Source organism: Pelodiscus sinensis, chromosome 3 (genome assembly GCF_049634645.1).
Source record: "Pelodiscus sinensis isolate JC-2024 chromosome 3, ASM4963464v1, whole genome shotgun sequence".
Classification (NCBI taxonomy): Eukaryota; Metazoa; Chordata; order Testudines; family Trionychidae; genus Pelodiscus; species Pelodiscus sinensis.
In genome coordinates, this window is record NC_134713.1 from 45,225,068 (window position 1) to 45,250,493 (window position 25,426).

At 38.8% G+C, this 25,426-nt stretch overlaps 1 protein-coding gene across 2 annotated transcripts in view; it reads right to left on the reverse strand.

Annotated features, from left to right (window-relative positions):
* The window catches only part of KHDRBS2 (KH RNA binding domain containing, signal transduction associated 2), a 602,985-nt gene that overhangs the window by 22,463 nt on the left and 555,096 nt on the right, over positions 1 to 25,426 (reverse strand). For both annotated transcript variants that reach the window (XR_012902558.1, XM_014575134.3), the window contains exons 7-8: positions 20,049 to 20,131; positions 2,373 to 2,431 (exon numbers count right to left, since the gene is read on the reverse strand). Coding sequence is in view for 1 of the 2 variants with exons in the window: in XM_014575134.3 (XP_014430620.1) it covers positions 2,373 to 2,431; positions 20,049 to 20,131 (142 nt within the window). In the remaining variant the exon portion in view is untranslated. The remainder of the gene's footprint in view (positions 1 to 2,372; positions 2,432 to 20,048; positions 20,132 to 25,426) is intronic.

Below are 25,426 nucleotides of genomic sequence, written 5' to 3' on the forward strand. Positions count from 1 at the left end.
AGAGTTTGGGCTGAATGCAGATTTGGAGGCAAAACTGGGGAGGATGGAGGAGCTGGGAGTAGAGTCACAGCTGGCAGGGGTGGGCTGGGGGCACGGTGAGGTTGGAGGGAACTTCCTCCCAGTTCCCCCTCGGGGACTAGCCTAGCTGCACCCTCCTGGACATACCTCCATGCCCGCCTCCCCGCAGTTAGGGCACCACGGCTTTAGCAGTGTTTTTGGAAGAGATTATATTCATCTTGCTCAAGATGGTAAGAGCAAATAAATACACAAAAGAAACAAATCCAAAGCTAACTGAAGCACACACATATATATGAATACACTATTATTATTATTACTTGTTTAGCACTGAAAATGTGCTTGACTGCACATTGTATAAAATACTTGTATCACAAATACTGATGATATGCAAAAATAATTTTATTTCAGATTATTCAAAGCAATTATTCTGACAATGTCCCTTAAGAAACCATGATTTTAGTACAAACACAAAGGAAACTGCAACTTTGCATTGCCCTAAAACTTGCTTCACAGCTGCATGAATAGAATTTCAATGTGCTTGGAGCTTTCATTAGCAGCATCATTCCCAATGGCTCTTGTCTTGCTGTGTGTTTTGGAAAATACTGTACACATTATGATAGTTAATTAATAATAATAATACAGCAAACGTTATACATTGAGCATGTTGGGCCACACCCTTGCCTGGTATGAATCACTATAGTTCTATTGTCTTAATTGCAACAATACTGATATAAACCCCCTGACATCAGGCTCATATTTTCCAAAAAAGTGTAAAAAACCTACTACAACAGAAATAGAAGGAATGGATTTCAATGCACCATCTAAAGTTATATTTTAATGTCTGATTCTGGACCAGGAACACAGCTCAAGTAAATGAGCCATGAAGAGTAGAGTGCAGTGCACAGTGTGGAATGAACCCTTCTTCTAGGTGACCATGGTACATCAAAGATGTAGCAGTACTACTACTGCAGTCTGAGAAGGGCTGCAGCTGTCCCCCTCCTCCATCTCTCTGCTCTAAATATTTATTTTTGGATCTATGAAAAGGAGGGCAGTCAATTGATTAAAATAATTAATCACAATTACTTACACTGTTTAACAATAATAGGACACTGTTTATTTAAACATTTATTTAATAAATTAATTAACGGAAGCATGTCCTCTGGAATGCTGGCTGAAGCATGAAGGGTCCTACAAATGTTTAAGTATGTCTGGCATGCGAGTACCTTGCAATACCAGCTACAAAAGTGCCATGTGAAATCTTGGTCTAAGTTTCAGGGGTCATTGTAGCCAAGAAGTGGCCAATATTATCTCCTGCAAATTGTAACCAATTTTGTTTGTCTTACTTACTGACAGAATAAGAAGTAGGACTAAGTGGATTAGTATGCTCTGATATACTGGTTTTGAGTGCAGTTATTAACAAAAAAATTTACATTTGTAAGTTATGCTTTTATGAGAAGATTGCACTACAGTATATCGATGAGGTGAACTGAAAAAATACATTTTTTTTTACATTTTACAGTGCAAATATTTGTAATACAAATTATAATATAAAGTGAGCACTGTACACTTAGCATTCTGTGTTGTAATAAAAATCATGTAGAGAAACATCCAAAAATACTTAATACATTTCAGTTGGTATTCTATTGTTTAACAGTGAGATTAATCACAATTAATTTTTTTAATTGCGATTTTTTTTGTGATTAATCAACAGTCATAATCAGAACTACCACCAACTTATCAGGTACAATGGGGAACAAGGAACCCTTCTGGAGCAAAGCTGTCCTTTCTCCCCATATCCTCTTTCCTGATGCAGTAGAACCAGGTCCAGCATGTGCAGGCATTCTGTGACTGAGAAATTTGGAGCAAGATCTGACCCATAGAACATTAAAATCACATGCCATTTTGCAGAAAAGTATTTTTGAACTCTGTATTTTAATTGCAGGTATTGGCACTATCATTCAAAGAATAATAAAAAACACCTTTTAGACCAGGTTATATTTATTGCTTGGGGTAATGGATATGGCAACAGGAGAGAAAGAGTTTGTTGACGCATCAATAAGACTGACAACTGACACTGTGAAATATATTCAGGCGCTAATCAGCATGCTCACTGTTGCTGTTAAAAATGATCTATGACTGTGATTAATTGCCTTTGAAATTTTGATCAAAATTGATCTGTCCAATTTTCTGGTCCTAGTTCCATAAGTCAAATCTCACCCTAGAATTACACAGATCAATTTAGTCTGGGCTTCTGTAAAAGCAGAGCTAAAAGAAGGTAGAAGTAATTTTGGAGTTGTCAGTGACTGATTGGTTTTTTGATTTCACACTTTTACTAAAGATAGAATAGGCCTTACCATAGCTGTCATAAGCGTCTTCACTTGTTCCATGACCATAATCATAATATTCAGGCACACTGCAACAGATTCAGACAGCAAGAAATGTTACTATAATTAGAAGAAATCAACACAAAAGCTTAGATAGTAAACCAAAGTTAAATTGTTATTACTTTTATATGCAAACATAACTTAGCGGCTTATTGCAGCTATGGAACACAGTCAAAAGATATATGCTATATAGGACATGCTATATGTCTTACTCTTATTTATTATCTACTAATATCAAAATAAAATTGTTCCAAAATGTGTAAACATACAAATCATTTTTCAAAGTTGTGGCAGAAGGTTAGGGATATAAACTCACAAGAACAAAGTGCAGTCTTGTAATATCTCACACTAAGGTTTCCTTGTGGTTATAAGTTCCTCAGAGCTTCAGCTCAGAATAAGCACACAGTCTTGTTATGGGCCCTCAGTAGGCCATGTCCTTTCAGTCCTTCCCTCCATCGACCATGGGTGCTGATCAGTGGTGACTGCTGGGAAGGGACACAAAGGGGGCACCAGCCACATGACCTCTCCCATCTCTGGTGGTGACTTCTCCCCATGCCATTCCAGCCTGGCAGAAGGCATTGACTTTTCCCCTCCCTAGTTCACCCCAGGATCTGCCTCTTTTCATCCCACCCCCATTCCACCCCTTCTGCCAAGCCCACAACTGTGCTCTTCTCCTTCCCCACTCCTCTCCCTCTCCACCCCCCACTCTTATTCCCCCAATCTCTTCCCACAAGCTATGTGGCCTGAGAGACTATCAGGGTGCCTTCTGCAGGTTGCAGGGTTGGGCTACCCTTCATGTACCAGCAGAGTTGGGGGAAAGATGAGTGATTCTGTCCCAGCCTGCTCTGCTGTCTCTCCATAGTGTTGGGTGGGCCACATGACCCTTTGTGACCCCCACTCCATGTGTCACCCCTGTTCCTGTTCATTTTACAAGATCAGAAAGGGGCCTCGATTAGACTATAATTGGAATTTTTAATCAAAAATATGTTTATCCTCTGGCCTCTGAAGAGTCCAGTTTGAACTAGCATATGAATGTCTCCCCAGGGGGTTTCAAAGACTGATAACTAAGGAAATTTATTATCATCTCCATTCTTAAGAGAGATATACATACAATACAGCAACACCACATACAATTGCATTTTTAATAGACTGTACCCAAAAGGTACCGTAAGTTTTAGCTTCACTTATGATGGTTTCAAACTCCCAGACTTTAGGTCATCTCCGGGCCAGAGCACATTCACAATCTGACCCAGAAGACCCAGCATCCCGGAGTGGCATGTCTGAACCCATGTCTGAACCCATCCACCAAACCCCATTCCTTTTCACCACTGCTTTTCCTTCTCCTTTACCTTCCCCTGACTTGATCTTGGAGGGTTTATAGTTTTAGATCAAATACAATTCATTTGCTAAGCATGCTTATAGGAATAATATCTGAAGTTACTGAAGCTGAAACAATTAGTAGGAAAACACTAATAATAAGGTTAGTAACATGAGACTTATAAGAAGTTGCTTGTGGTTAGCATAACTGAACAAAAGTAGGACTAAGATGATTATCCCAATTTAACTATTTTTTTTGCCAGCAGGCAACTGAACACAAACTGGTACACCCACAAGCTTTTAATATTTTATATAAAAAAAATTGGGACTTTTTGAAACTTTTAACAGGCAGTTATACCACATTGATTGGAAGTATAAATATAGTTAGCTAGAAGAACCCATATGTAGTAACATGGGCTGTTATTGCTGATGCATGTGGGAAAAGATGAACTAGTGTGACCTCTGTCTATGTGTACTAATACATAAGTTGGATATTTTCTTGCTTTCTCAGGTCTGTCCAGTTCTAGAACAGTGAATTGCCTGCCCTGAGATCAGTCTTTTGATGTGCCCCACCTACTTTTTCTTCTCTCTTTGTTTATAACGGTTTCCCTAAGATTGTATGTAATGTAAGACAAATTATAAACAGCACCGGAAACAACATCACTGTGTTTATCTTATTCTTATACTTAGGTATATTGAATTTTATGTCAATTATATTTTTCTGAATTAACTAAAGACCCTAAAATTTGTGAGTGCACTTGATCAGTTTTGTCAATTAACTCCACGGAATTGTCTGAAAAGGGTTCCGTACATATGACAAATGTATGTTGCATCCAAATATATAATTTTATAATTATCATAATTGATCAGATTCAGTGGTACAAGTAAATAAAAGTTCTTACTGGTACAGGAGGAGAAGGGCACACCAGTTAAGGGGATGGGGATGTTACTGACCCACGTTACACCCCCTCCTCAGCCTGGGACTCCTGTGCTCTTCCCCTCCCCATTCCACATTACCTAGGGATAATAATTACCTAAATAATATTGAGAAAATCTGGACTGTAAAAACTAGATTTATATTCTTATGGCTTTACAAATACATTACTACACTATATATAAGTATAATGTGATCATTTTATGTTCATTGGTAGCAGATCACAGTAAATAATTAAGCACATGAATTCAGTATAAACAAAATTTGGTTATTTAATTTTAGAGTTCTCTGACATCCCATAATTTAGTAACTATGGTTACTAGTAACTACAGGTTTTCTTGGTATTTTTAATTGGAAACAAGGCACTATTATCTGTGATTAGCTTTCATTACTCTTCAAGCAATATGAAGTGTAATTTTCTTAAGTACATACACCTACCTGAAAGCAGAATGTAATATATTTTCTAAAACAGATATAATTAATTTAACAATTTTTTACCTATAACTACTAAATTTTTAATACTGCACAGTATTTTAACCACAGGGCTTCCAAATCACAATGGGCTTAATTTTCAATCCTCCGGTGTTAACCTCAGTGGTCCTACTTGTGAGAGAAGACTGGGAATACTGACTTTCATAAAGGTTTCATTATTTTTGCTTCTTAAGTGGGTTCTCATTTTAGGATGTTTTAAAGCAATTTTTCTCTGTCAAGATGAAAATGTTCAAAGATAAGCTTTTTGACTTATGGCCTATTTCCTAAATTAAAAAAAATGCTAAACTGTCCTGTTTGTAAAAAAGAATGTTGATGTCTGATCATAAGATGTTCACATTTATTTTTAATTATCCTGACAGATGCATATTGAGGGTTTGGCTGTAGCTAAATCTTTTCAAGCAGTTATTTTTTATCATCACAAAATGTCATCTCAAGACCTTTTTGCCTATGTAAACCTGTGTCACCTTCCTTAAAACTGACCATAAGTTCTGAGTTTTTGATATTTTGGGGAGGAGGGCACAAACTTACAATCTCTGTTGTATGTAAACACTGATTTTGTTTTTTAAGTTTCTGGGGTAACTAGGCCTTTCCCTAGTAAATGCTAGCTAAAGATTACTTAATCTGAACCGGACTGAATTAAGTTGCATGGCTCCAAAATAGACCTCACATTTGATTTGTGTGAAGGTCTAAACAGCTAAATAAGGGTACGTCTACACTAGCCCCCATTTTGAACTAGGGAGGCTAATGAGGGCAACCGAAGTTGCTAATGAAGTGCAGGATTTAAATATCCCGCGCTTGATTAGCATAATCCTGGCCAGTCGCCATTTTGGAAACTGACTAGCCCGAAGTAACTACCCGCATCTATATGTGGCAGAGAAGCGGGATTCCGAGATAAACCCCTTAGTTCGAATTAACTGTTACTCCTCGTTAATCCTAAGAGTTATGCAACTTCTGCATATTAGAGCATTCTATTATGGCCTGCATTATAATATCTTTGCTGGAAGAGGGGAAGTAAAGGCTTAGCCAAAACTCAAGAACTTAATTTAAATTGGAAGCTTTTGATTGGCACATCCTTAGATCCCTTTTTAACATTTATAAGGGTTGTTTGCTTTTTGTATTAATCTGATCTTTTAATTAATTTGGTAATTTCAATTCAGCCTGTAGACTAACTTGTTGCTTTGACCTTGATTTGATGGCTGTATTGTTTTAGTTTCTCGTCAACTCTTTATTGATAATATGGGTCAGCCATTCCAAAATGGAACTGCTGCCATGCTTGATCATGTAAGCAGCATGGACATACTTTGGCTTAGAGGATGCACTTTGTATCTCCATGACAGCATCAATATCTACATCAGGTTTGTAATATGCTATCATTTTCTGGTGCTCTCCCGGCACTCTCATATCAGATCGATGCATGTGCATTCTTCCACTGCAAATCCACATCAGAAACATGGAGTCTGGTTGCAATACAAAGCTTGAGAAGTTGACCACCATTATTGTTTGTGGTTACATCCATAAAAATATGCAATACTTTCCAACCACGCTGTTCGAACATCAACACTCATTGTGGCATTGACATTGGCATTAGATTACATAATAATAATGTCATGAATGGCTACTCTGCTGATGAACATAAGAACATAAGAATATAAGAATGGCCATACTGGGTCAGACCAAAGCTCCATCGAGCTCAGTATCCTGTCTTCCAACAGTTGTCAATGCTAGATGCTCCAGAGGGAATGAACAGAATATCTCCTGTCACCCATTTACAGCTTCTGAAAGAGACTAAGGACATCATCCCTGTCCTCCCTGGCCCTAGCCATTGTTGGATTTATCCTCCAGGAATTTATACACGATTAATGCGTGTTGTTCTGTGTCTTCCTCATTGGTATGGTTAACTGGTGTATAAGCAGTAATGAAGGTGATGTTGTCATGTGTAGAGAGAAAGTTTTGTCATCACAATACACTTGGAGATGGGAGAACACCTTAGGAGGGCTTGACAGGGCCAAGGAACATTCACCAAGGCCAATATGGCCACTACTCTCACCATGGGCTCTGATCATAATTATAGCCTTGAATAACTAACTACTAATGCTAATGGGTCTTGCAGAGTCCTGTCATGAAATGTTGTATTGGTTCAAGACACATGACAAGGGAGTAGGAGCACCAATGGTTTTCAGGGTATGTTCCAAACAGATAATCCATATTTAATCATCAGTGTTACAGGAATGGCTCCTAAACCAAAGCTACCATAGTAATGCACCTATCCCAGATCCATGAAACAGCAACAATCTGTTGAACACATATGGTGATTTTATCATGTTACAGATGTTAAGGGTAACCAGCCTTCAATATCTACTCTAATTACTCTACACCAGCATGGGTGACTTAGACATCTGTTCTGTATGTTGGAGTGCATACCATCCCACCTGTTTTATGCATTGAACCCAACAAAAGCTGGATGGAGATCTTGCAGAGGGCCTAGCACATGCTGGAAGAATGTCATGATTTCAGACCTTCCCTGGCCTGGCCTAATATAGAGCAAGCCACAACACTGGCAAGAGACTGGGCTATCTAAGAATGGGTGGGAATAAGTATTCACTTCATACTTCACATGAAGAATAATTAAAGATGAATGAATGAGTGAGTCTAAGTTTAGTTTAAGAGTATTAATGATAGCTTATCTTGTGGTGTGCTTTCTTGGTTTTTTTAACTAGTTTTAATAAAAGTCCTAAAATTCAGAGCCTGTTATTGAATTTCTTTACTTCCTCTCTCAGGTATAGCTAAGTAAATCTCTCCACATCTAATATTCCATTTTGGTTAAATTATCTTACTTATGGTTTCAGTGGAATGTGAAATTCTTCACTTCTAGTTTTCTATCAATGTGCTGGTACTTTTCATGGCTAGATGAAGTCAAGGTATAGATAGAGCCCAGACCAACGAGAGACATGTCACAAGCACTTTTAAACGTTTTCCATCTGTAATTTAAATGCTCAATTGTGAGTTTATAAAATTTACAATTAAACATTAAATAGCAAAATATAAGAGTGACCATGGATAATTCTAAACACCCATATAACTCAATGTTTTAACATAAAGAATGAAAGTTAGCTGGGTGCATTTCCAAGTCATTCTTCAATGTTCTACTGACAATATGGAAACATAATCTGACTTTTTTTTTTCTGGAGACATAACATGGGACAGATATTCATTTGGTGTAATATGACATTGCTCCAGTGACTTCAACTGTGCTACAACCATTTACACGAGTCAAAGTTCTGGACATAATATACAATTATACTTTCACTTGCCTAGCATCAGCGGACTTCAAAAAGTTTTACAAAGATGAGTAATAACTCTGCTTCTCTGAATATATTGCCAAACTCTTACCTCTAGTTTTTATGCCACTTGTGTGAGCTGTGCAGCCAACTTTCCCAGCTTTTAAAGTTTTTGATGCACTTGTAGTCTAACTTGAGGGTTTTGTCCTATTCAGCTTCTTCCCAAATCAGGTAATGCAGTGGTCCAGACTGATTTGTAACCACAATCAGTGAAGGAGCTATCCAATGCCTTCAGTTCAAGCAGATTCAGATTCTAATGTTGGGGTCTGGGTTTAATTTGGGGGTATATCTATACTGCAAATGTGGGAGGTAGTTTCCAGTTTAGCTAGCTGTACACATGCTAGATTTGGTTATGCTGGCCTGCGAAAGATAGCAGTGTTTTCATGGCTTCACAGGTTGTGACATGAGCTAACTGTCCTAGTATATGCCCATATGGTTAGATGGGATTGTATTTGGGTAACTAGGTCATGCATCTGTAGCCAAACTGCTACAATTTCTCTACTCCAGCACCCATGGGACCTGACCGATTCTGAATGAGACAATTTTCTAGACTACAAGAGGTCAATATTGTTCAGCAACATTATTAACACTTCCACGGTTTACTGGGCTGTTAAAGGACATTTAGGGGTAAATTATAGTAAATAACAGCAAGGAACACTGTGAGTTAGGACTGGTGGCTGAAAACAAACTTTAGGGGACTGTGGGAAAAGTGGCCATACCCATAAAAAGTAGGCATCAATCTTACTAAAATCATTCCTCATGATGGATGTTTCTGGATGAGAGAGTTCTGGATTAGAGAGGTTAAACCTGTATTTAATGGTACTTTGATAAAAGCCAGAGAAAGTATGTGTACTGAACTTTAAATTACTTTCCTGGCTTCAGTGAAATGTACCATTTCTGTTAATGTTCCCTGACTCTCAATGAGTGCTTACTTTGCTATCCTAAATCCAAAATGCATAATTTCTTAATCTCTCTGTGTGTCTCCTCAAATTATTATTTTTTGTTTCTTATCTCTACCCACGTTGCTTCATTTACAGACATAAGCCCTCATTAATTTTTTATTTGCCAATCTCCTGCCAGCAAAAGACTCCCAGCAAAAGAGAAAGTTTGTGGCCTGCATCAGTTAACCAATAACACTGAGAGATAGTCTGGTATGGCTAGGCTAGGTATAATTGCATGGGCATCTCCTATTGCTCATGTATCATCAAAAGCTTAGTATATCAGTGCTCCCAGACATTTAGAAAAGGGGTTAAATCTCAGTGGTTCTTGAGGCTTTGCACTGTTAGGGTATGTCTACACTTGCAGCCTAATTCGAACTAAGGCTGCAAATGTAGGCATTCAGAATTGCAAATCAAGCCCGGGATTTAAATATCCCATGCTTGATTTGCATCTTCCTGGTCGGGTGCCATTTTTGAAATTTACAAGCCCAAAGTAACTGCCCACGTCTACACGCAGCAGTGAAACGGGCGTTCGAAATAAAGCCTTAGTTCGAACTACCTGTTATTCCTCCTGCAATGAGGTTTAAAAGGTAATGAGGATATATGTATATATATTTACTTTTTTGGGGGGGTGTTGTTTCTTATTCCTTTTCTCTCTTTTTTCATTTTTCCATTTTGCTACTGAAAAGAAGGCAAAAAAGTACAACAGAGAAGCAAAGGGAAAAGGAAAAAAAATAAAACTAAAAAACTAAATTAATTTTTAAATTTTGTTGTAAATAATACAGGTTGAATCTCTGTCAACCAGGACTCCCTGGTCCAGCCACACCCATGGTCTGGCAGGATCATGAATATGCCAGGACCAAGGAGTACTGATAGAAGACTGGTGGCTGGGCTCCACCCCCCCACAGCTGGGCTGCCTGGTGTGTTGCACAGGGACTGCTAGGTATAACCCAGTGGGGCTGCTTGGCAGGGCCAGGAGCCCACTGTGTCCAGGTGACCAGCACACCGCAACAGGGCTGGCTGGTGCATGACAGCAAGGCTGCCAGATGCAGCCAAGAGCCTGGTGTGCAGGGAGGTGGACTCCCTGTCTTAGCAGGGAAGGGAGCAGGGATTGACAGGGCAGCAGGGCTGGTGGGGCGGGAGCAGCCGGAAGGTCAGTCCTGAGGGTCCTGGACCAGGGAGGTCCAAACTGTATTTACAAGTATTTTGTGAAAACTCTTTTCAATAAAGTCCAACTTTTCATAAAAAAGTTTTTATTTGAAAATTTCTATACAGATAAGAAGGAATATGCTGGGGCCACTGATATATATTAAACTAGGGCATCCTTATTGGGCAGAGTCTTGAGTCAGCTTAGAGGTGCATCAGAAAGTCAAACATCTTAAAATACAGGAGAGTTTCTAAAAGGACTGAAGCTGGTGGCATGAGATTCAGGAGTGATTCTTGTTTGAATGTATTATCAAAGTAGGATTTTTGCCTTAGGGGACAAAATTACTTGACAAATATAACCTCTTTTTCGGCTCCTGGACTATCTCCTGTGGATTATATTTTTGAATATATTTGTTATTCAAATGCATTTTATTATTAATTATCATTTGTTTTGCAGAAGCAACCAAAGGTTACAATCAGGATCACAGCTCCAAGGTGCTAGGTAACACATGATATTTTTATATCATAAATTGATTGCAAATGTTTCAGTCTGAGTAGTCAGTACAGTATTCAATAATTTGAGGTGCGTTGTTTAATTGTGAGTGTTCTGATTAATCACTTAGCTTCAGTCCTTCAAACTTAAGGCTAAACATGTGAGTTATCTCAATATAGACAAAATGTTGATGAATTATTCACATATTTGAAATTAAGCACGTGCATTTGTGTTTGCAAGATATTTGCCTTCATATCATTCTGTTCACTGATTTGATGAGTGTACATGAATCTAACATTTGCTTTCTAATAAAACTTGGTTGCTGATTATTTCCAGAAAATCAACAAAAAATGAACATGGCCTAAGGACATACAGTAAAAACTGTGAAAACAATTTTGTTATTCACTTAGCTCTAGTTAGTATCCCATTTTATACAAAGGGAAAAAGAGGCTCAGAGGATCTAATTTTGAGAGCTCCACTTTGACAGTGTTCACAAGTGTAACTGGGAGAAATAAGGCTACGTCTAGACTGCACGCCTTTTTCGACAGAGGCTTTGTCGACAGATACTATCGACAAAGCCTCTGTCGAAAAAGAGCATCTAGACTACGATCTGTATTGTCGACAAAGCAAGCCGCTTTTTGCAAAAGAGAGTCTAGATGCTCTCTTTTGAAAAAGCAGTTTGCATGCAATAGAGTTTTTTTCGAAAGAGTACAGGCAGTCCCCGGGTTACATGGATCCGACTTATATCGGATCCCTACTTACAAACGGGGAGAGGCAACCCCGCACTAGCTGCTTCCCCCCAGCAGACCAGGGAGACACAAAGCTAGTGCCCCCCCTCCCCAGCAGACTAGGGAGACGCGGAGCGGCTTTTCTCAGCAGACACCTCAGCTTGAGAATAAAGGACTGAAGGAAGTGAGGTGTGGGAGAATAAAACTGAGCTCTGGAGAAATATTTGGCTAGAGTTTCCCCAACAATATGTACCAGTTCCGACTTACATACAAATTCAACTTAAGAACAAACCTACAGTCCCTATCTTGTACATAACCTGGGGACTGCCTGTACTTTAGAAAAAAGGCATTATTCCTTGTAAAATGAGGTTTACTGCTGTGGACAAAACTGCTGCATTCTGTTGACTTACTGTCGACAGAACGCAGCAGTAGTGTAGACACAGGTATAGTTTTGTCAATAAAAGCCAACTTTTGTCGATAAAACCCTGTAGTCTAGACACACCCTAATTATCTCCACTGCAGAAATCAGAGGGTAAAAACCTATACCGCTAGTATGCCTAGATAATAACAATGTTTCATTCTGGCCCTAAAGCATATTAAACTCTGATCTCATGATAACATGAATCAAGAGCAACTCAGCAATCTTAATGGAATTATACCAGTATAAAAGTGGCATAGTCTGGAATAAAAACCTGACTTCTATTTATATGCTGTGACCACTGACACTGATAACTGCACATACACAAAGACAAAAACAGGAAAAAAAATGATCCAACACTGAAGTTTTGTAGAAAATGATGGATTCTACAGACACAATTTGCCAGACAAATGATTCATGATCCCTATCCAATGATACACACAAGAGAGAGAGAAAGAGAATTTCTAGAACTGTATAATCTGCTCCAATTTTTTTAGTGAGATATCAGACACAAGAATGGAGATCCATATGGGAAAAAAAATCTTCCAAGAATTTTAAAGGATGCAAGTGATTTAAAAGACAAACTTTTTTATTTTACTTCAGAGCAGCACAATTTGATTCAGTTTTGTTCATTGAATCAAATAAAGGAGAAGTGGCATTTGAAAACAGTTTCTGATGATGAATGCTGTAAGTGGATTGCAGTGAAGATACATAAAATGTCATCTTTTAGGCTCACTGCCTTGATTGATTTCAACAGTTTGAAAATAAAATGCAGGGAAATCTTTATTTATGAACAGGCAGATACAAGCACAAAACCAAAATGAAATACAGCATAGTATGAAAACAATGCATTCTGGTTAAAATGGAGAGCATGTAAAAGAGAGAAAAAATATGGAGACTATGGTATTTTACAAAGAACCATGGAGCCACTCTCCCATCTGTTGCCTGGATTAGATCTAGCTATATATTTTGTTATCTTGTAATATTCAGAGATAAGACAAAAGTGCCGGTACTGCGGGGGAAAAGTTTTTGAGCTTTGTTCTTTCCAGGTAAGCTCTGACTGGAGGTGCCAGTACTACGGGCAGTACCATCACAAAAAAAGCACTATATGTATCATTGGGGGATGCAAGAAAGAAGGACTCTATTCAAGAAATAAGAAATTATCCAGAATACTATTTACCAGAATTGACAGCTTTCCTCATCAGTACCTTAATTTGAAACTAGTATAAAATAGTATTTTATACCATGCTAGTAGTCACACTGAAAATAATCATGGAACTGAACGCAATTTATTGAGTCTTTACAGTATGCACAGGAGCATTAACACATGCAAATATTACTGAAAGTGTTTTGACATCAACTCTCTATCTTTGTCTTTTAGCATCTTCTGACAATATTTGCTCATCAATAATTTGCTAGGAAATTAAATTTGTCAGTCCTCTGCCTCATTTCTATTTAGCAGGCTTTAGGAATAAAGAACTTGCACAGAAAGAAAATGAAGCCCAAGGTTTTCTTTTGTACTCATTGTGTCTAGAACAGGTAAAACTGATGATTACATTTATTAAATGAAGAGACATTTTCCTCCTTAAGTGGGAGGGGGATCCAGTGATGAAGTTTGTCTGTTTTGCTGCATGGGAGTTGCCCTCTAAGTACTGTATCTAAGGACTGGAGGGGAAAAGGACATTTGGTCAAGGGAGTAAACATCTGTTCATATCTGCAGAGGAAACTGCAACACCAGAACTTGTAGCAGCTTGCCAGGTTTTCCCAAAAGAATATGTAAGTAGGTAAATAGGAAGCCAAACAATAGCTTTCTGTTAAAATATCAGGACATTGGGGAACTGATGGATTAATGAGCCATGAGAAGATTTCCCCTCTATAGTGGACATCATTAAAAAGACAAAATTTGCCAATAGCTACCTTCCAATGATACCTATACTGTACTTGACATAGGAAAACTGAGAGCTCTCAGCTACTATTGTGTTCTGTGTTCTGCACTAGCTCCAAATACATTTTTAGGTGTTTGGATTGTAAAAGTTTTGAGGACAGAGACAGTCTTTTTTGTTCTCCATGCAGAGCTCTGAGCACAGTGGGATCCCGGTCCATGACCAACGCTACAAGGCCATATGATAATGCAAACAGTAAATGATTTGTGTTGTAATTATCTATATAGACATGGATAGCCTGTGACTTCGGGTTAGCACAGAGATTTTCTCTACTGCTGTAGCAACTGTGATAGCTGAATGGTCTTGGTGCTCTTCAATGGGAGTTAACTCCTGGGGAATGACAGCAGGGGATTCTGACTGGGGCCCTCCTGCTTCTGACTTTCATTCCCTCTGAAGTCTGCCAGTAGTATGGCTTATTGATGTACCACAAGACACTTCTTCGTTAGTATGTCTTTTTTTTGTCATTTTGGCCTGCAGGCTGGAGAGCATCTGTTTCATCCATGGGCATGGATGCCAGAGGCAAGACTGACAAGGTAGATTTGGCAACAGTTTTGGTGTTCATTTTTGTAATATGCTCTCAGACATTATAATGAGAGTCACAGGATAGTGTTTAAGATTAAAAATAAAACAATACTGATGAGTGTATTCCTCTAAGAATGTGCTGCGTAGCTAGAACATAGTCCAAATCCCTTGTGACATGGTAATTGCTATGCTGCTTCTTTTTTTTAATGATTAGAAGGATAAGTGGACCCAGGCCCACCATTATGGGGACAAAGCAGGCAATTGCCCCAGAGTCTAGCAATTTAAAGAGACTTAGTATTCCTGGCTGTCACCACTGCTACTGAGGCAGCCAGAGTCCTGGGCCCTATAAATTGCTGCTGGAGTGCTGCACTGTGTGGCTCTGGGACCGAGGAGGCATCACGCTCTGGGCAGCATTGAAGATTGGCTTCTCCCAGTCCCGCCCCTTCGGCCCAAAGCCCTGAGGTGGGAGCACAAAGCCACCCTCTCCCCACCTTGCCAGGGACCCATGGGAGGCTGTTGACAACCCTGAATGGACATGTGTCTTTGTTCTCAATATATTCTTTTAAATATTTTCCTTTTCTTTTTAATTTGATTCGTATTTTTATCTAATTCTCTCTTATTGGTACACACATAAGAAGAGAGCTCTATAAGAAAAAGTTAATATTATGCATGGCTGTGTAGAATCATTGGATAGATTATTATCTAAAGCCATGGTGCCCAACCAGTTTTATATTGAACTAGCCACACTCAACCAGTCAAATAGTCACATTGTTCAAGCCAACTAGCCACATTCAATTGGCCATCTATCCACGTGTGGCTAGTGGCTAGCATGTTAGACACCAAAGACCTAAAGATATAGATACATTTCTGTGGACATAATAAAATATCTGAAAGAATAAGACTTGGATATCCCTATTAAGAACTGTCCTGAAGGGAGAGACTTATGTCACTTAATATAATTTGATCACAATACACAAAATATATGCAAAACCAGCTGCTCACCTCATGAATGAAACATCCATTGTTTTAGAACTAGAAATGCCAGATTCACCAGTAAATGTTCCCCATCATCAGCAAAGAGAGCATGGTGTGAAATAGAAGTTGCTATACTAGTTCTATACCCGCTGGGAAGATGTAACTTGTTTCTAGCCTCTTTGTACTGCTGGAGCAGGCCAGAGAATCTGACCTAGTACTTTTAAGTTTAATATTTCTTAAAAATTTATTTGAAAACTGCTCCAGCTCAGATATTGGATCAGATTCTTCTCCCTCTTAGGCTGGTGATAATTAGGAGAATTCCTCAAAAGTCAGTGGGGTTGAGTGGTGAAAAGATATGAAGAGCAGCTGGGTTTGCCCAGCAAACAACTCCTTGATGTGTGTGAGCTTTCAATAGATGCACAGGTAGTAAAGCAGACTTGTATGATGACCCCTCCAATCAGCTGTGGTGCACAGCCATGAGTGTAGCCAGAGTACGTGGTATTGTGGCTATATTCAGGTGGTGACCTGACTGGAGATCATAGATATCCAAAGGAAGTTATAGCAGTCAACAGGCTGGTCTAAGAAGTGCTGGGGCTCAAATCTACTCTGAGAATCACTTTAGCCACAATCTGCTCTCTGACAATCCCCTTTCCTCTTAACGGAAGCGAGAATCTGGACCAAAGCCACTGAACTTGTATAAAATGGGAGGGAATTAGATTTACACATTTCAAACCCCTTCAAACATGATATCTGTTTCAATTACACAGTGCCCAAATGTAAATCCGAAGTATATTTTCAGACATACTTGCAATCCTTCCTTACTAAAACCTAGTAAGTAACTGTGGGTACGTCTACACTAGCTTATTAGTTCGAGCTAGGTAGGGTAATTAGGGCAAGCGGAGTTGCAAACAAAGCCTGGGATTTATATATCCCAGGCTTCATTTGCATGTTCCCAGGTGCCGCCATTTTTAAATTCCCCTTAGTCCGAACTCCGTGCCCGCGTCTATACGCGGCACAGAGTAGGTAGTTTGAATTAAAGATCCTAATTCGAACTACCGTTACTCCTCATTCCACGAGGAGTAACGGTATTTCAAATTAGGATCTTTAATTCAAACTACCTATTCTGTGCCGCGTGTAGCCGTGGGCATGGAGTTCGGACTAAGGGGGATTTAAAAATGACGGTGCCCGGGAACATGCAAATGAAGCCCGGGATATTTAAATCCCGGGCTTCATTTGCAACTCCGCTTGCCCTAATTACCTTACCTAGCTCAAACTAATGAGCTAGTGTAGACATACCCTGTGGGAATATAGAATCTTATTTGTATCTAGTGCCCCATTTTCCCATAGAAGGGATATGCCTCATCTACACTATCCAACAAATTTAGTCACACATTGCAGTTATATCTCATATGAGTAATCACAATGAAGTCATGGTTGTGCCGACAATCAGCTGATCCGGCACAGCGCGGCAGTCTAGACTCGGCATAGTCTACAAAGGAAGCCTTTGTTGACCGCTCCGGTATGCCTTGTGAAACGAGGTTTACCGGAGTGGTCGACAAAGGCTTCTCTTGTTGATCGTGCCGCGTATAGACTGCTGCGTTGTGCCAGATCAGCTGATTGTCGGCACAGTGCAGTGGCCAATATTTTTTTAATGAAGCGGGCATTATTTAAATCCCCGCTTCTTTGACTATGCCGAGTAAACTACTTTACATGGCTCCGTCGACAGAGCCATGTAGTCTAGATGCACCCTATAAGAGCTGAGAATTGCTACATGTGGCCATATATTTACATACAAAACAAAAAAAAATGAAGCAAACAATTTATTTGTTGCTTAGAAACATACGTCCTTTGAATCCTTTTCTTGCTAGCTCACAACTATAAAAAATGCCTGCTAGACCTATGCTAATAAATATTAATTTAGTTAACATAGTTATTTTGATTCCTTTTTAAATCCTTTTTGATACAAAACATCTCTAGCAGTTAAATCTTTAATATAATGTTGGTTTTTTCCTCAATTTAAGGGGTGTGTTGTTCAATTGCCTAGGTCTATAATATACAAAGGAACTACAAGTTAATGCCAGTGACAGAGAAAATTGTCTCAGCATAGTAATTTCTAACTAATTATTATTTCAAACCTAAGGACATTTCTCCTGTGACAGTGAGCTACTGTAGCTAGAGATGAACTGTTCAAAAAGATGGAGTACATTTGAGCAGAGGGGCTGTATTTGCCTATCCACACATAGCAACTAATAGATCACTGCTTCTGAGTGAGGTTAACATATATATATACATGAAAAGATATGCATTCACATATTACAAAGTTCTTTTAACATCCTTGCTGGTTCTACAACAAATACTTACCAAAAACATTGCCTTCTTATTCATTTCAAGTACCACTATAGCAGTTCTAGCTCTGAAGATGTTTCTGAAAAGGATCTTCGTCAGTGAAGTACTCAGATATGAACATGCTAATTTTTGGACCAGCAATTAGTGCACAACTCTTTACATGAAAATTTGTTTCTTTGTGTGCTGGAAATCCAGCTAATTAAGTAAAAGATCTTGTCTTTGCATTTTATGCTTTTGTTTGTCATTCCATAATCTGACTTTTTTCCTTCACTGCCACTAATAGTGTCCTCTGAACAGCAAGTTCAAGAAGAGTTTTTGCCCTGCACTTTGAGTGAAAAAAAGATGACAAGCTGTATCATAGGATATTTATCAACCATGCAGAGGATTAGGAATGTTTCTGCAATTAAATTATAAACAGTCACCCTTTCTAAAGCTGCATTATTAATAAAAGATGATTTCACCACCAGCCCATGAAAATTATTGTCATTAACTTCACAGAATAAATAACTAACATTTTCAAACTTGGGTGCCTTAATCTTCCTTCAAGCTAAAGCCGTAGTCCCTGAACGGTGGAGAGCACTCCCATAGAAGGGCCTGGAAAAACATTCTATGAGGTGCAGAGTGGCCTGCAGAAGGGGAGGGGTAGGAGCACCATCTACCCCTGCTCCTGCCTCTCCCCAGTTTCAGTCCCTGCTTCCAGTCACAGCTCTACTCCCAGCCATGTCTCCACTTCCAGGCATGTCCCCACCTTCAGCCTTGGCTCCCAGCCTAGCTGCAGTTCTGCACCTAGCTATAGACCTGGCTGCTAGCCCTGAATCCACTCCCAGTCATGGCCTCACACCCCTGTCTTAGCCTTAACTGAGACTCTGGCTCCTGGCCCTGCTCCCAGCTGTGGTCAAGGTATTTTCCTCAGCCCATAGCCCAGCTACAAATCTGGCTCTAGCCTCAGCCCTCTTATCCCTCAGGAGCTGTGGCCCTGCTCCCTTTTCTGGTTCCTTATCACAGCTTGGGGTAGGGGTGAAGATGAGTTGGGGGGTGTGACATGAAAGTTTGGGGACCACCGTACTAAAGTATTGCTTCTTAATGTTTTTACAAGAATAGCTGGCACAAAACAAGTTAGTTTCAGTGGTTTCCAATTGGGTAATTGATTAACTCTGAGGTTGTTTGATGTGAATTACAATTACTGAAATCTCCAATGGACTGGTATGTGGTTTGTATTTTTTTTCTTCCTTCAACTGGAGAATGGTTCAATAAGGTAACAGTGGCTCATTTTAACATTATCATTCATCCCAGGCCTTCTATTAAAGGGCTGTCAATGCTAAGTGTGTTTGCTGACCACAGAACAGTTATTTTTTATAGTTAAATAATATCTTTTTGAATAAACTTCTCAATCAAATTTCAGGTAGGAACACTGTGCAGGGATACAAAGAGATCTTCTGGATCATTGAGTCCAGTCCCATGCTATCACAGCCAAACCCATCAAATAATCCTGCTCATAAACATATCAAACTATCTTAAAAGTAGAGAGTTTGTTTGCCCCAAACTCAAGGTTACAGACTAAAGTCCTGCAATTTTCCTTGTCATTGTATATTGACTACTCAGAAGGGCTTATCACCATCATTGTTTGTTATTTATGACTGTTTTCTGGTAGAGCTCACAGTGTAGTATGAGCTGTACAAACACGAAGGAAAGCATTGTATCTGCCTTGAAGACTTTTCATTTTAGAAAGAAAAATTCAGAGAGAGACAAGGGAGAAGAAGAGGAATTGGAATTGTTTTTAAAACTTGGAATTGTTTTTAAAACTAGGCTACAATTCAAAATTATTTTAGAAATGTATTCTTTCTGCATTCTTTCCTTAATTTTCATAATCTCATGTTAATGCTGGCATTTTTCTGGTTAATTTAGATTATAAGTATTTTTAAAAAATCCAGTGTTTTGAGGAATTGTTTGCTGTCAGAAAGTAAGAGTTGAGATGCCTGCTGTGCCAAAAGCTTAGGAGAACAAAGATTAGGTCTAGTAGCTCATTTAACAATAATTTACAATTATGATTGCTTACCTCTGTGTTTGGGTGGCATAACTGCTATCATATGCCTCATAGCTTGGATCATCATATTCACCTCCATATCCATCATCATATCCCTGTGGGGAAAATAATACACCCTAATTTAGAAGATTGATAAATAAGGAAGCATATTAGGTTAAAAATTATATGTTAATGAACTGATGCTATATTTGAACACAGCAGTCTATTGGACCGGAATGATATGCCTAAATGTATATACATGAACATATGATGTAAGAGAAAAAAAATTAATTAATTAATTTGAGACTTGAGTTTATCCATTGATAAAATGCAGTGTACTGTTGAAGAAACAGCTTCTCCACTGGATTCATTTAGAACACTGACAGATGCTAATGAAGACAATTGTTTTCTCAGGAATTCAATATTACAAAAGCTTTTGTAATTATCTATGGGTGAATTATAACTACTGAAATTTAAAAAATGGTGAAAAAATATTGATCTTGGAATACTGCTAAGTCTGATTTTATTGATTATAAAGCCACAACATTTGGTTCTTTTAAATATATATATATATATATATATGTTGTCTGGGTCTGGGAAAGAAGTCACAATAATGGTCTTTCTAAATAACCCTTACAATGAACACCTTTAGCTTTACTGAGCATTCTAGGCTTTTTCACAGGGCTGACAACATGATTTCCTGTTGCAAGTTCAATGATATATGAGAGAGAGAGAGAGAGAGAGAGAGAGAGAGAGAGAGAGAGAGAGAGAAGAAAGAAAGAAAGAAAGAAAGAAAGAAAGAAAGAAAGAAAGAAAGAAAGAAAGAAAGAAAGAAAGAAAGAAAGAAAGAAAGAAAGAAAGAAAGAAAGAAAGAAACGCTATTTACTTCAGAAACCTTCCAGAAAAACAGTGCACCTTGAGACTACACAAGCTTTGCCCCACAAAGCACTAAATGTTCAGAACCAAGGTTCTAATAGGATGTGCGGTCCCTACAAGTCTCAAGTTCCATCTGCTAAAGCTCAGAATCCTATAAGAGTAGAAGTCCAAAGGAGAGTGAGGAAGATGGATGGGTGTTGGGAATATATGGAGGCAACACTTGGGAACATCTAATTTACTGGAAAGTGACTGGATATACTTTTTCTTGTATGGGATTCTAGGTGTGAGTATAAAACCTCAATCCCAGGAATGTGGGCTGACGAGCGGTAATTAATTTAGAGCTACTCTCTCAAACTAACCATCAGATATAGATATCAAGTCAAGAGAGGAGCTATAAGTGAAGGTATATATAATGCTCCAGATATCGGCTATGCAGATTTCTATAATGGAAACCTCACTGGGTATAAAACATCACTTTTAAGAGAATGATGCCTTCCAATATGGGTAGGCTAGCCAATATGTTCCATTGTGTATAATCCTTTTGGAGTAGCTCTGCATGGAAATAGTATTTCATTTACTCAGATCTCCAATTATAAAAAAGTTTTAGTGACTTCCTAAATACCTTAGTATTATCCAAATACAAAGTGAACTCCACACTTTCCTAATATCCATGTTATAGAAATAAATTTCCCATGGTAAGAGTTAAGTTTTGAAATTAAACCTGGGAGGTTAATGATCCTAGGAGGAACACCAGTGACATAAAGATTACCCCATAGAGCCTGAAAACTAAGCATTGATTTCTAGTGAAGAATGTGACCCCCACATCCCAATGCAGAACCCTCATCCTATGAGCTGTTCAGATAAGCTTCTGAGCCAAGCATTCCCAGAACACAAATCTGAATCAGCTGAGTTTGATATATCTTATAGACTAGAAGGAGCCCTTCATTGGATTTCTCTGGTGAGAAATGGTATACCTTACAAAAGATGTTAATTCATCAATGTTAGTTTCACAACCTACATACAGAGAAAATAGATAAAAGTAGAAGTACTCTTGCTAGATGGCTGTAATGTCACAGTATTTTATTTTTTAGAATTTTTAGAATGATAATACGCAAGAACCCAAAACACACACAGTCTGAAACAGGCTGCTTCTTAAGTCAATGAAACTCAACTCACCCTCCCTTACCTTAAGCTGGCTCTTTCATTCCTGAGTATGATAGCATTTTCCTACAGAGTCCCTCTTGCCTGAAAACATAATTGGGAAACATGCTCTATCATCCCCAGCACACCACAGTCAACACTGAGGGACTTACACAGTCACCAAGAAAACCTCATGGTCCCCTCTTACAGAGACCTCCTCTGAGTTCTACTACCTCTTACGTTTGAGGGCAAAACACCATAGAATGGAACTTCCAGAAAAATGGGCCTGAGCAAGCCTCCAGACAAGAGGGAAGAAGCTCAGTACCAACACCAATCTGTTAAACAAGAGGACTTCTTAGTGCTATAACAGATTGCAGAACCAATGAACCTGCAAACACACTCATTCCTGCCTGGGCAGGACACCACTGAAGTCCCTACAGCGAAGCTATCTCAGCACTGACAGACAAAAATATAGAATAACTTGTGACACTGAAGCAGCCCTGGAATAAGAACAAAAATGTTTAACTTGGAGGCAGATGAAAAGGTAGTGGAGGCTTCTGTTTCCTCATTGTTAATGAGGTGTACAGGATCTATCGGAAAAAGATTTCTTCAGTGATAGATCAGCCTCTAAACTACCACTTTTCTCCAACAAAGCTCTGTGCTGGAAAAAAGCGGTGGCCATTTTATGCTAATGAAGTGTGGGATATTTAAATCCCCGCTTCATTAGCAATTTTGCCTAGCCTAATCTGCATCCCTCTGCCAGCAGAGGGGTGCAGTCTAGACGTACCCTTAATGTTGCCACAACACAGAAAGAACTTAAAATTACTGTATCTTCCTATAAGTTGTTACTTACTGCCTAAAATGTCTAAAGTATAACAAGAAATCTGGAGGTTTAGGTTAAAAAAAGCATTTTTTCTACACACAGAGCAAAAGTTTCTATATTCAAGGTATGTCTAAATTACAGGAATGTATCTGCTTTTCTAATAAAAAAATGGAAAAGTAGATGCATTTCTTTCAGCATCATTGTAAACCTTGTTTTACAAAGAAAGAAAGGATGTTCAGAAAGAGGGCTTTTTCCAACATTTGGCCCCATATAGAAAAGTGGAAAAAGATGTGCAAACTGATTCACAATTTGTGTATCTTTTTCTGACTCTTCTTTGCAGTGTAGACACAGCCCCAGAGATAGACATAAAAAGAAGGAAATGGATTAACTAGGGGAAGATAATTTTATATTGGACCCTTGTTAGTGATCTGCTTGATTTCAATGAATAATTTTGAAGGAAGAGGCTACAAAGTGTCTTCTCAGCATAACAGATTACAACAAACAAATTAAACCTGTACTTTTCTCCTTATTCTATCTTCCCATATAACAATGAATCATGTTCAGGGTCTTGGTCCTTTCATTTTCAGATGCTCAGTGGTCTAGAAAAGAATATCTAATGGCTTGTCTACACTGCAGGAAGACCGAAGCTGTCATAGTGGATCTTCCGGAGTTCTAATTAGTGGGTCAAGTGAAGACATGCTAATTCGAAGTGAGAGGTCACGCCCATCAGAACCAGTAGTCCAGCTCCTATGAGGAGTTAGGGAAGTCGAAGGGAACCTGTGAGGATGGTGCCAAAATGTGATTTAAGATACTTCGACTCCAGCTATGTAATTAAAGTAGCTAGAGTTGTGTATCTTAATTTGAACCTATCCTCTAGTGTAGACCTAGGCTTTGTATACACTAAAAGATAAATCAGAAAAAGAAACACAATTTTGCGGTACGCAAATTGTGTCTCTTTTCCCAATTTACTTCTGAAAGAGGCTTTTCTGAAATTTGGCCCATCTACACGGAGCTAAATTTAGGAAAAAAATCCCTCTTTTGGAATATCCCTTCTTCCTCATAAAATGAGGTTTATAGGGACAACAAAAAACGTGCCTACTTTTCCGACATTTTTTTCAGAAAAGTGGACGCATTCCTTGGATGTAGCAGAGCAGTCTAGACATAGCCTTTGCCTAAAAGACCACCTAAGGCTATGGGATTGGAGACTGTGGCTGACATTTCTATTTGTCACGAATTTCTATTGTAAGGATAAAGCTTGTCTGCCCAGGAGACTGAACTTTTTCAGGGGAAGGCAGAAGTTTGTACAACAAACTGATAGCAGTTGAAGACTATCACAAACCTCACCACCTTGCACTTCAAGTGAAAGGCATGCTTTTCTCGACCTTACTTTTCTAAAATAGACATAGAGCAACATATACGTTTAAACTCCCTCTGGGAAAATAAATAAAAATATAAAACTTTATCAAAACTAAATATACATTGCTCCTCAATTCTTCCTTTCAGAAGAGGATGAGAGAAAAAAAATGAACCGTGTGTGACAAACATTAGTTACAGAGCTTAATGCATTTCTTAGGTGCTAAGATATTACAGTGATGAGGGCAATATAAGAACCTATATAAAACAGAACAAAGGAAAGCATCTCAGTGCAGTTGCCCACTGTATTAGAGGAAATGTTAGGGAACAAATGATTTTACAGTAATGCCTCAGGTGGATCAATGCTTAGCACCAGTAGAGCAAAGAACAGTTGTTAATACTTGACACTTTTGTAAGTCCAAATTACAGATTTGAGCAGTCTCCCTAAAGGCTCATAGTATATCAATATGGTGCAGGTGGTTCAAATGGAACAGCTGGAAAATAGGGATAAAAAGTGTAAAGCTCCAAGAATTCAAAAATAATATTCCTGGTTAATTATTCTCTCTCTACTTCTTGCTGTTTTGGGACACATTGTCTCACTTCTTACCACATGTATACAACATTACTGGTACCATTTCAAATAATTCAGTACAATATAATAGTTTCTACTGGTTGCAACTCTCTAAACGGAGACTCTCTGGTCTGGCAACAAATGGTCCTGAGGTCTGGCGAAAGGCTGGTGGCTGAAAGCCATTGTTGGAGATTCTACAACCTCCCTAGGCAATTTATTACAGTGTTTAACCACCCAGACAATTAGGAAGTTTTCCCCAACTTCTAAAGAAGTGGGGTTTGCCCATGAAATCTCCGTTATTAGGACAATAAAGTGAACGACTTTTTGATCCAAAGACCACTGAAGTCAGCAGAAAGATTCCAACTGACTTTGTAGCAACCTGCATGGGAGGAACACACATTGCAGGAGGGAACAGTGAAGAAAGCACCAGTGATCCAGTCTGGAAGCACCTGGTCGGGATGTTAGCTGCGCTTTCAGCATCTCTGTAAACAGTTCTCTTATTAAAGAGCCAGTTTAATTTTACATGCATGGAGTCCTTTCAACACATAGGCTGTGTCTAGACTCGCAAGTTTTTCCGCAAAATCATCTGATTTTGCAGAAAAACTTGCCAGCTGTCTACTCTGGCCGCTTGAATTTCCGGAAAAGCAC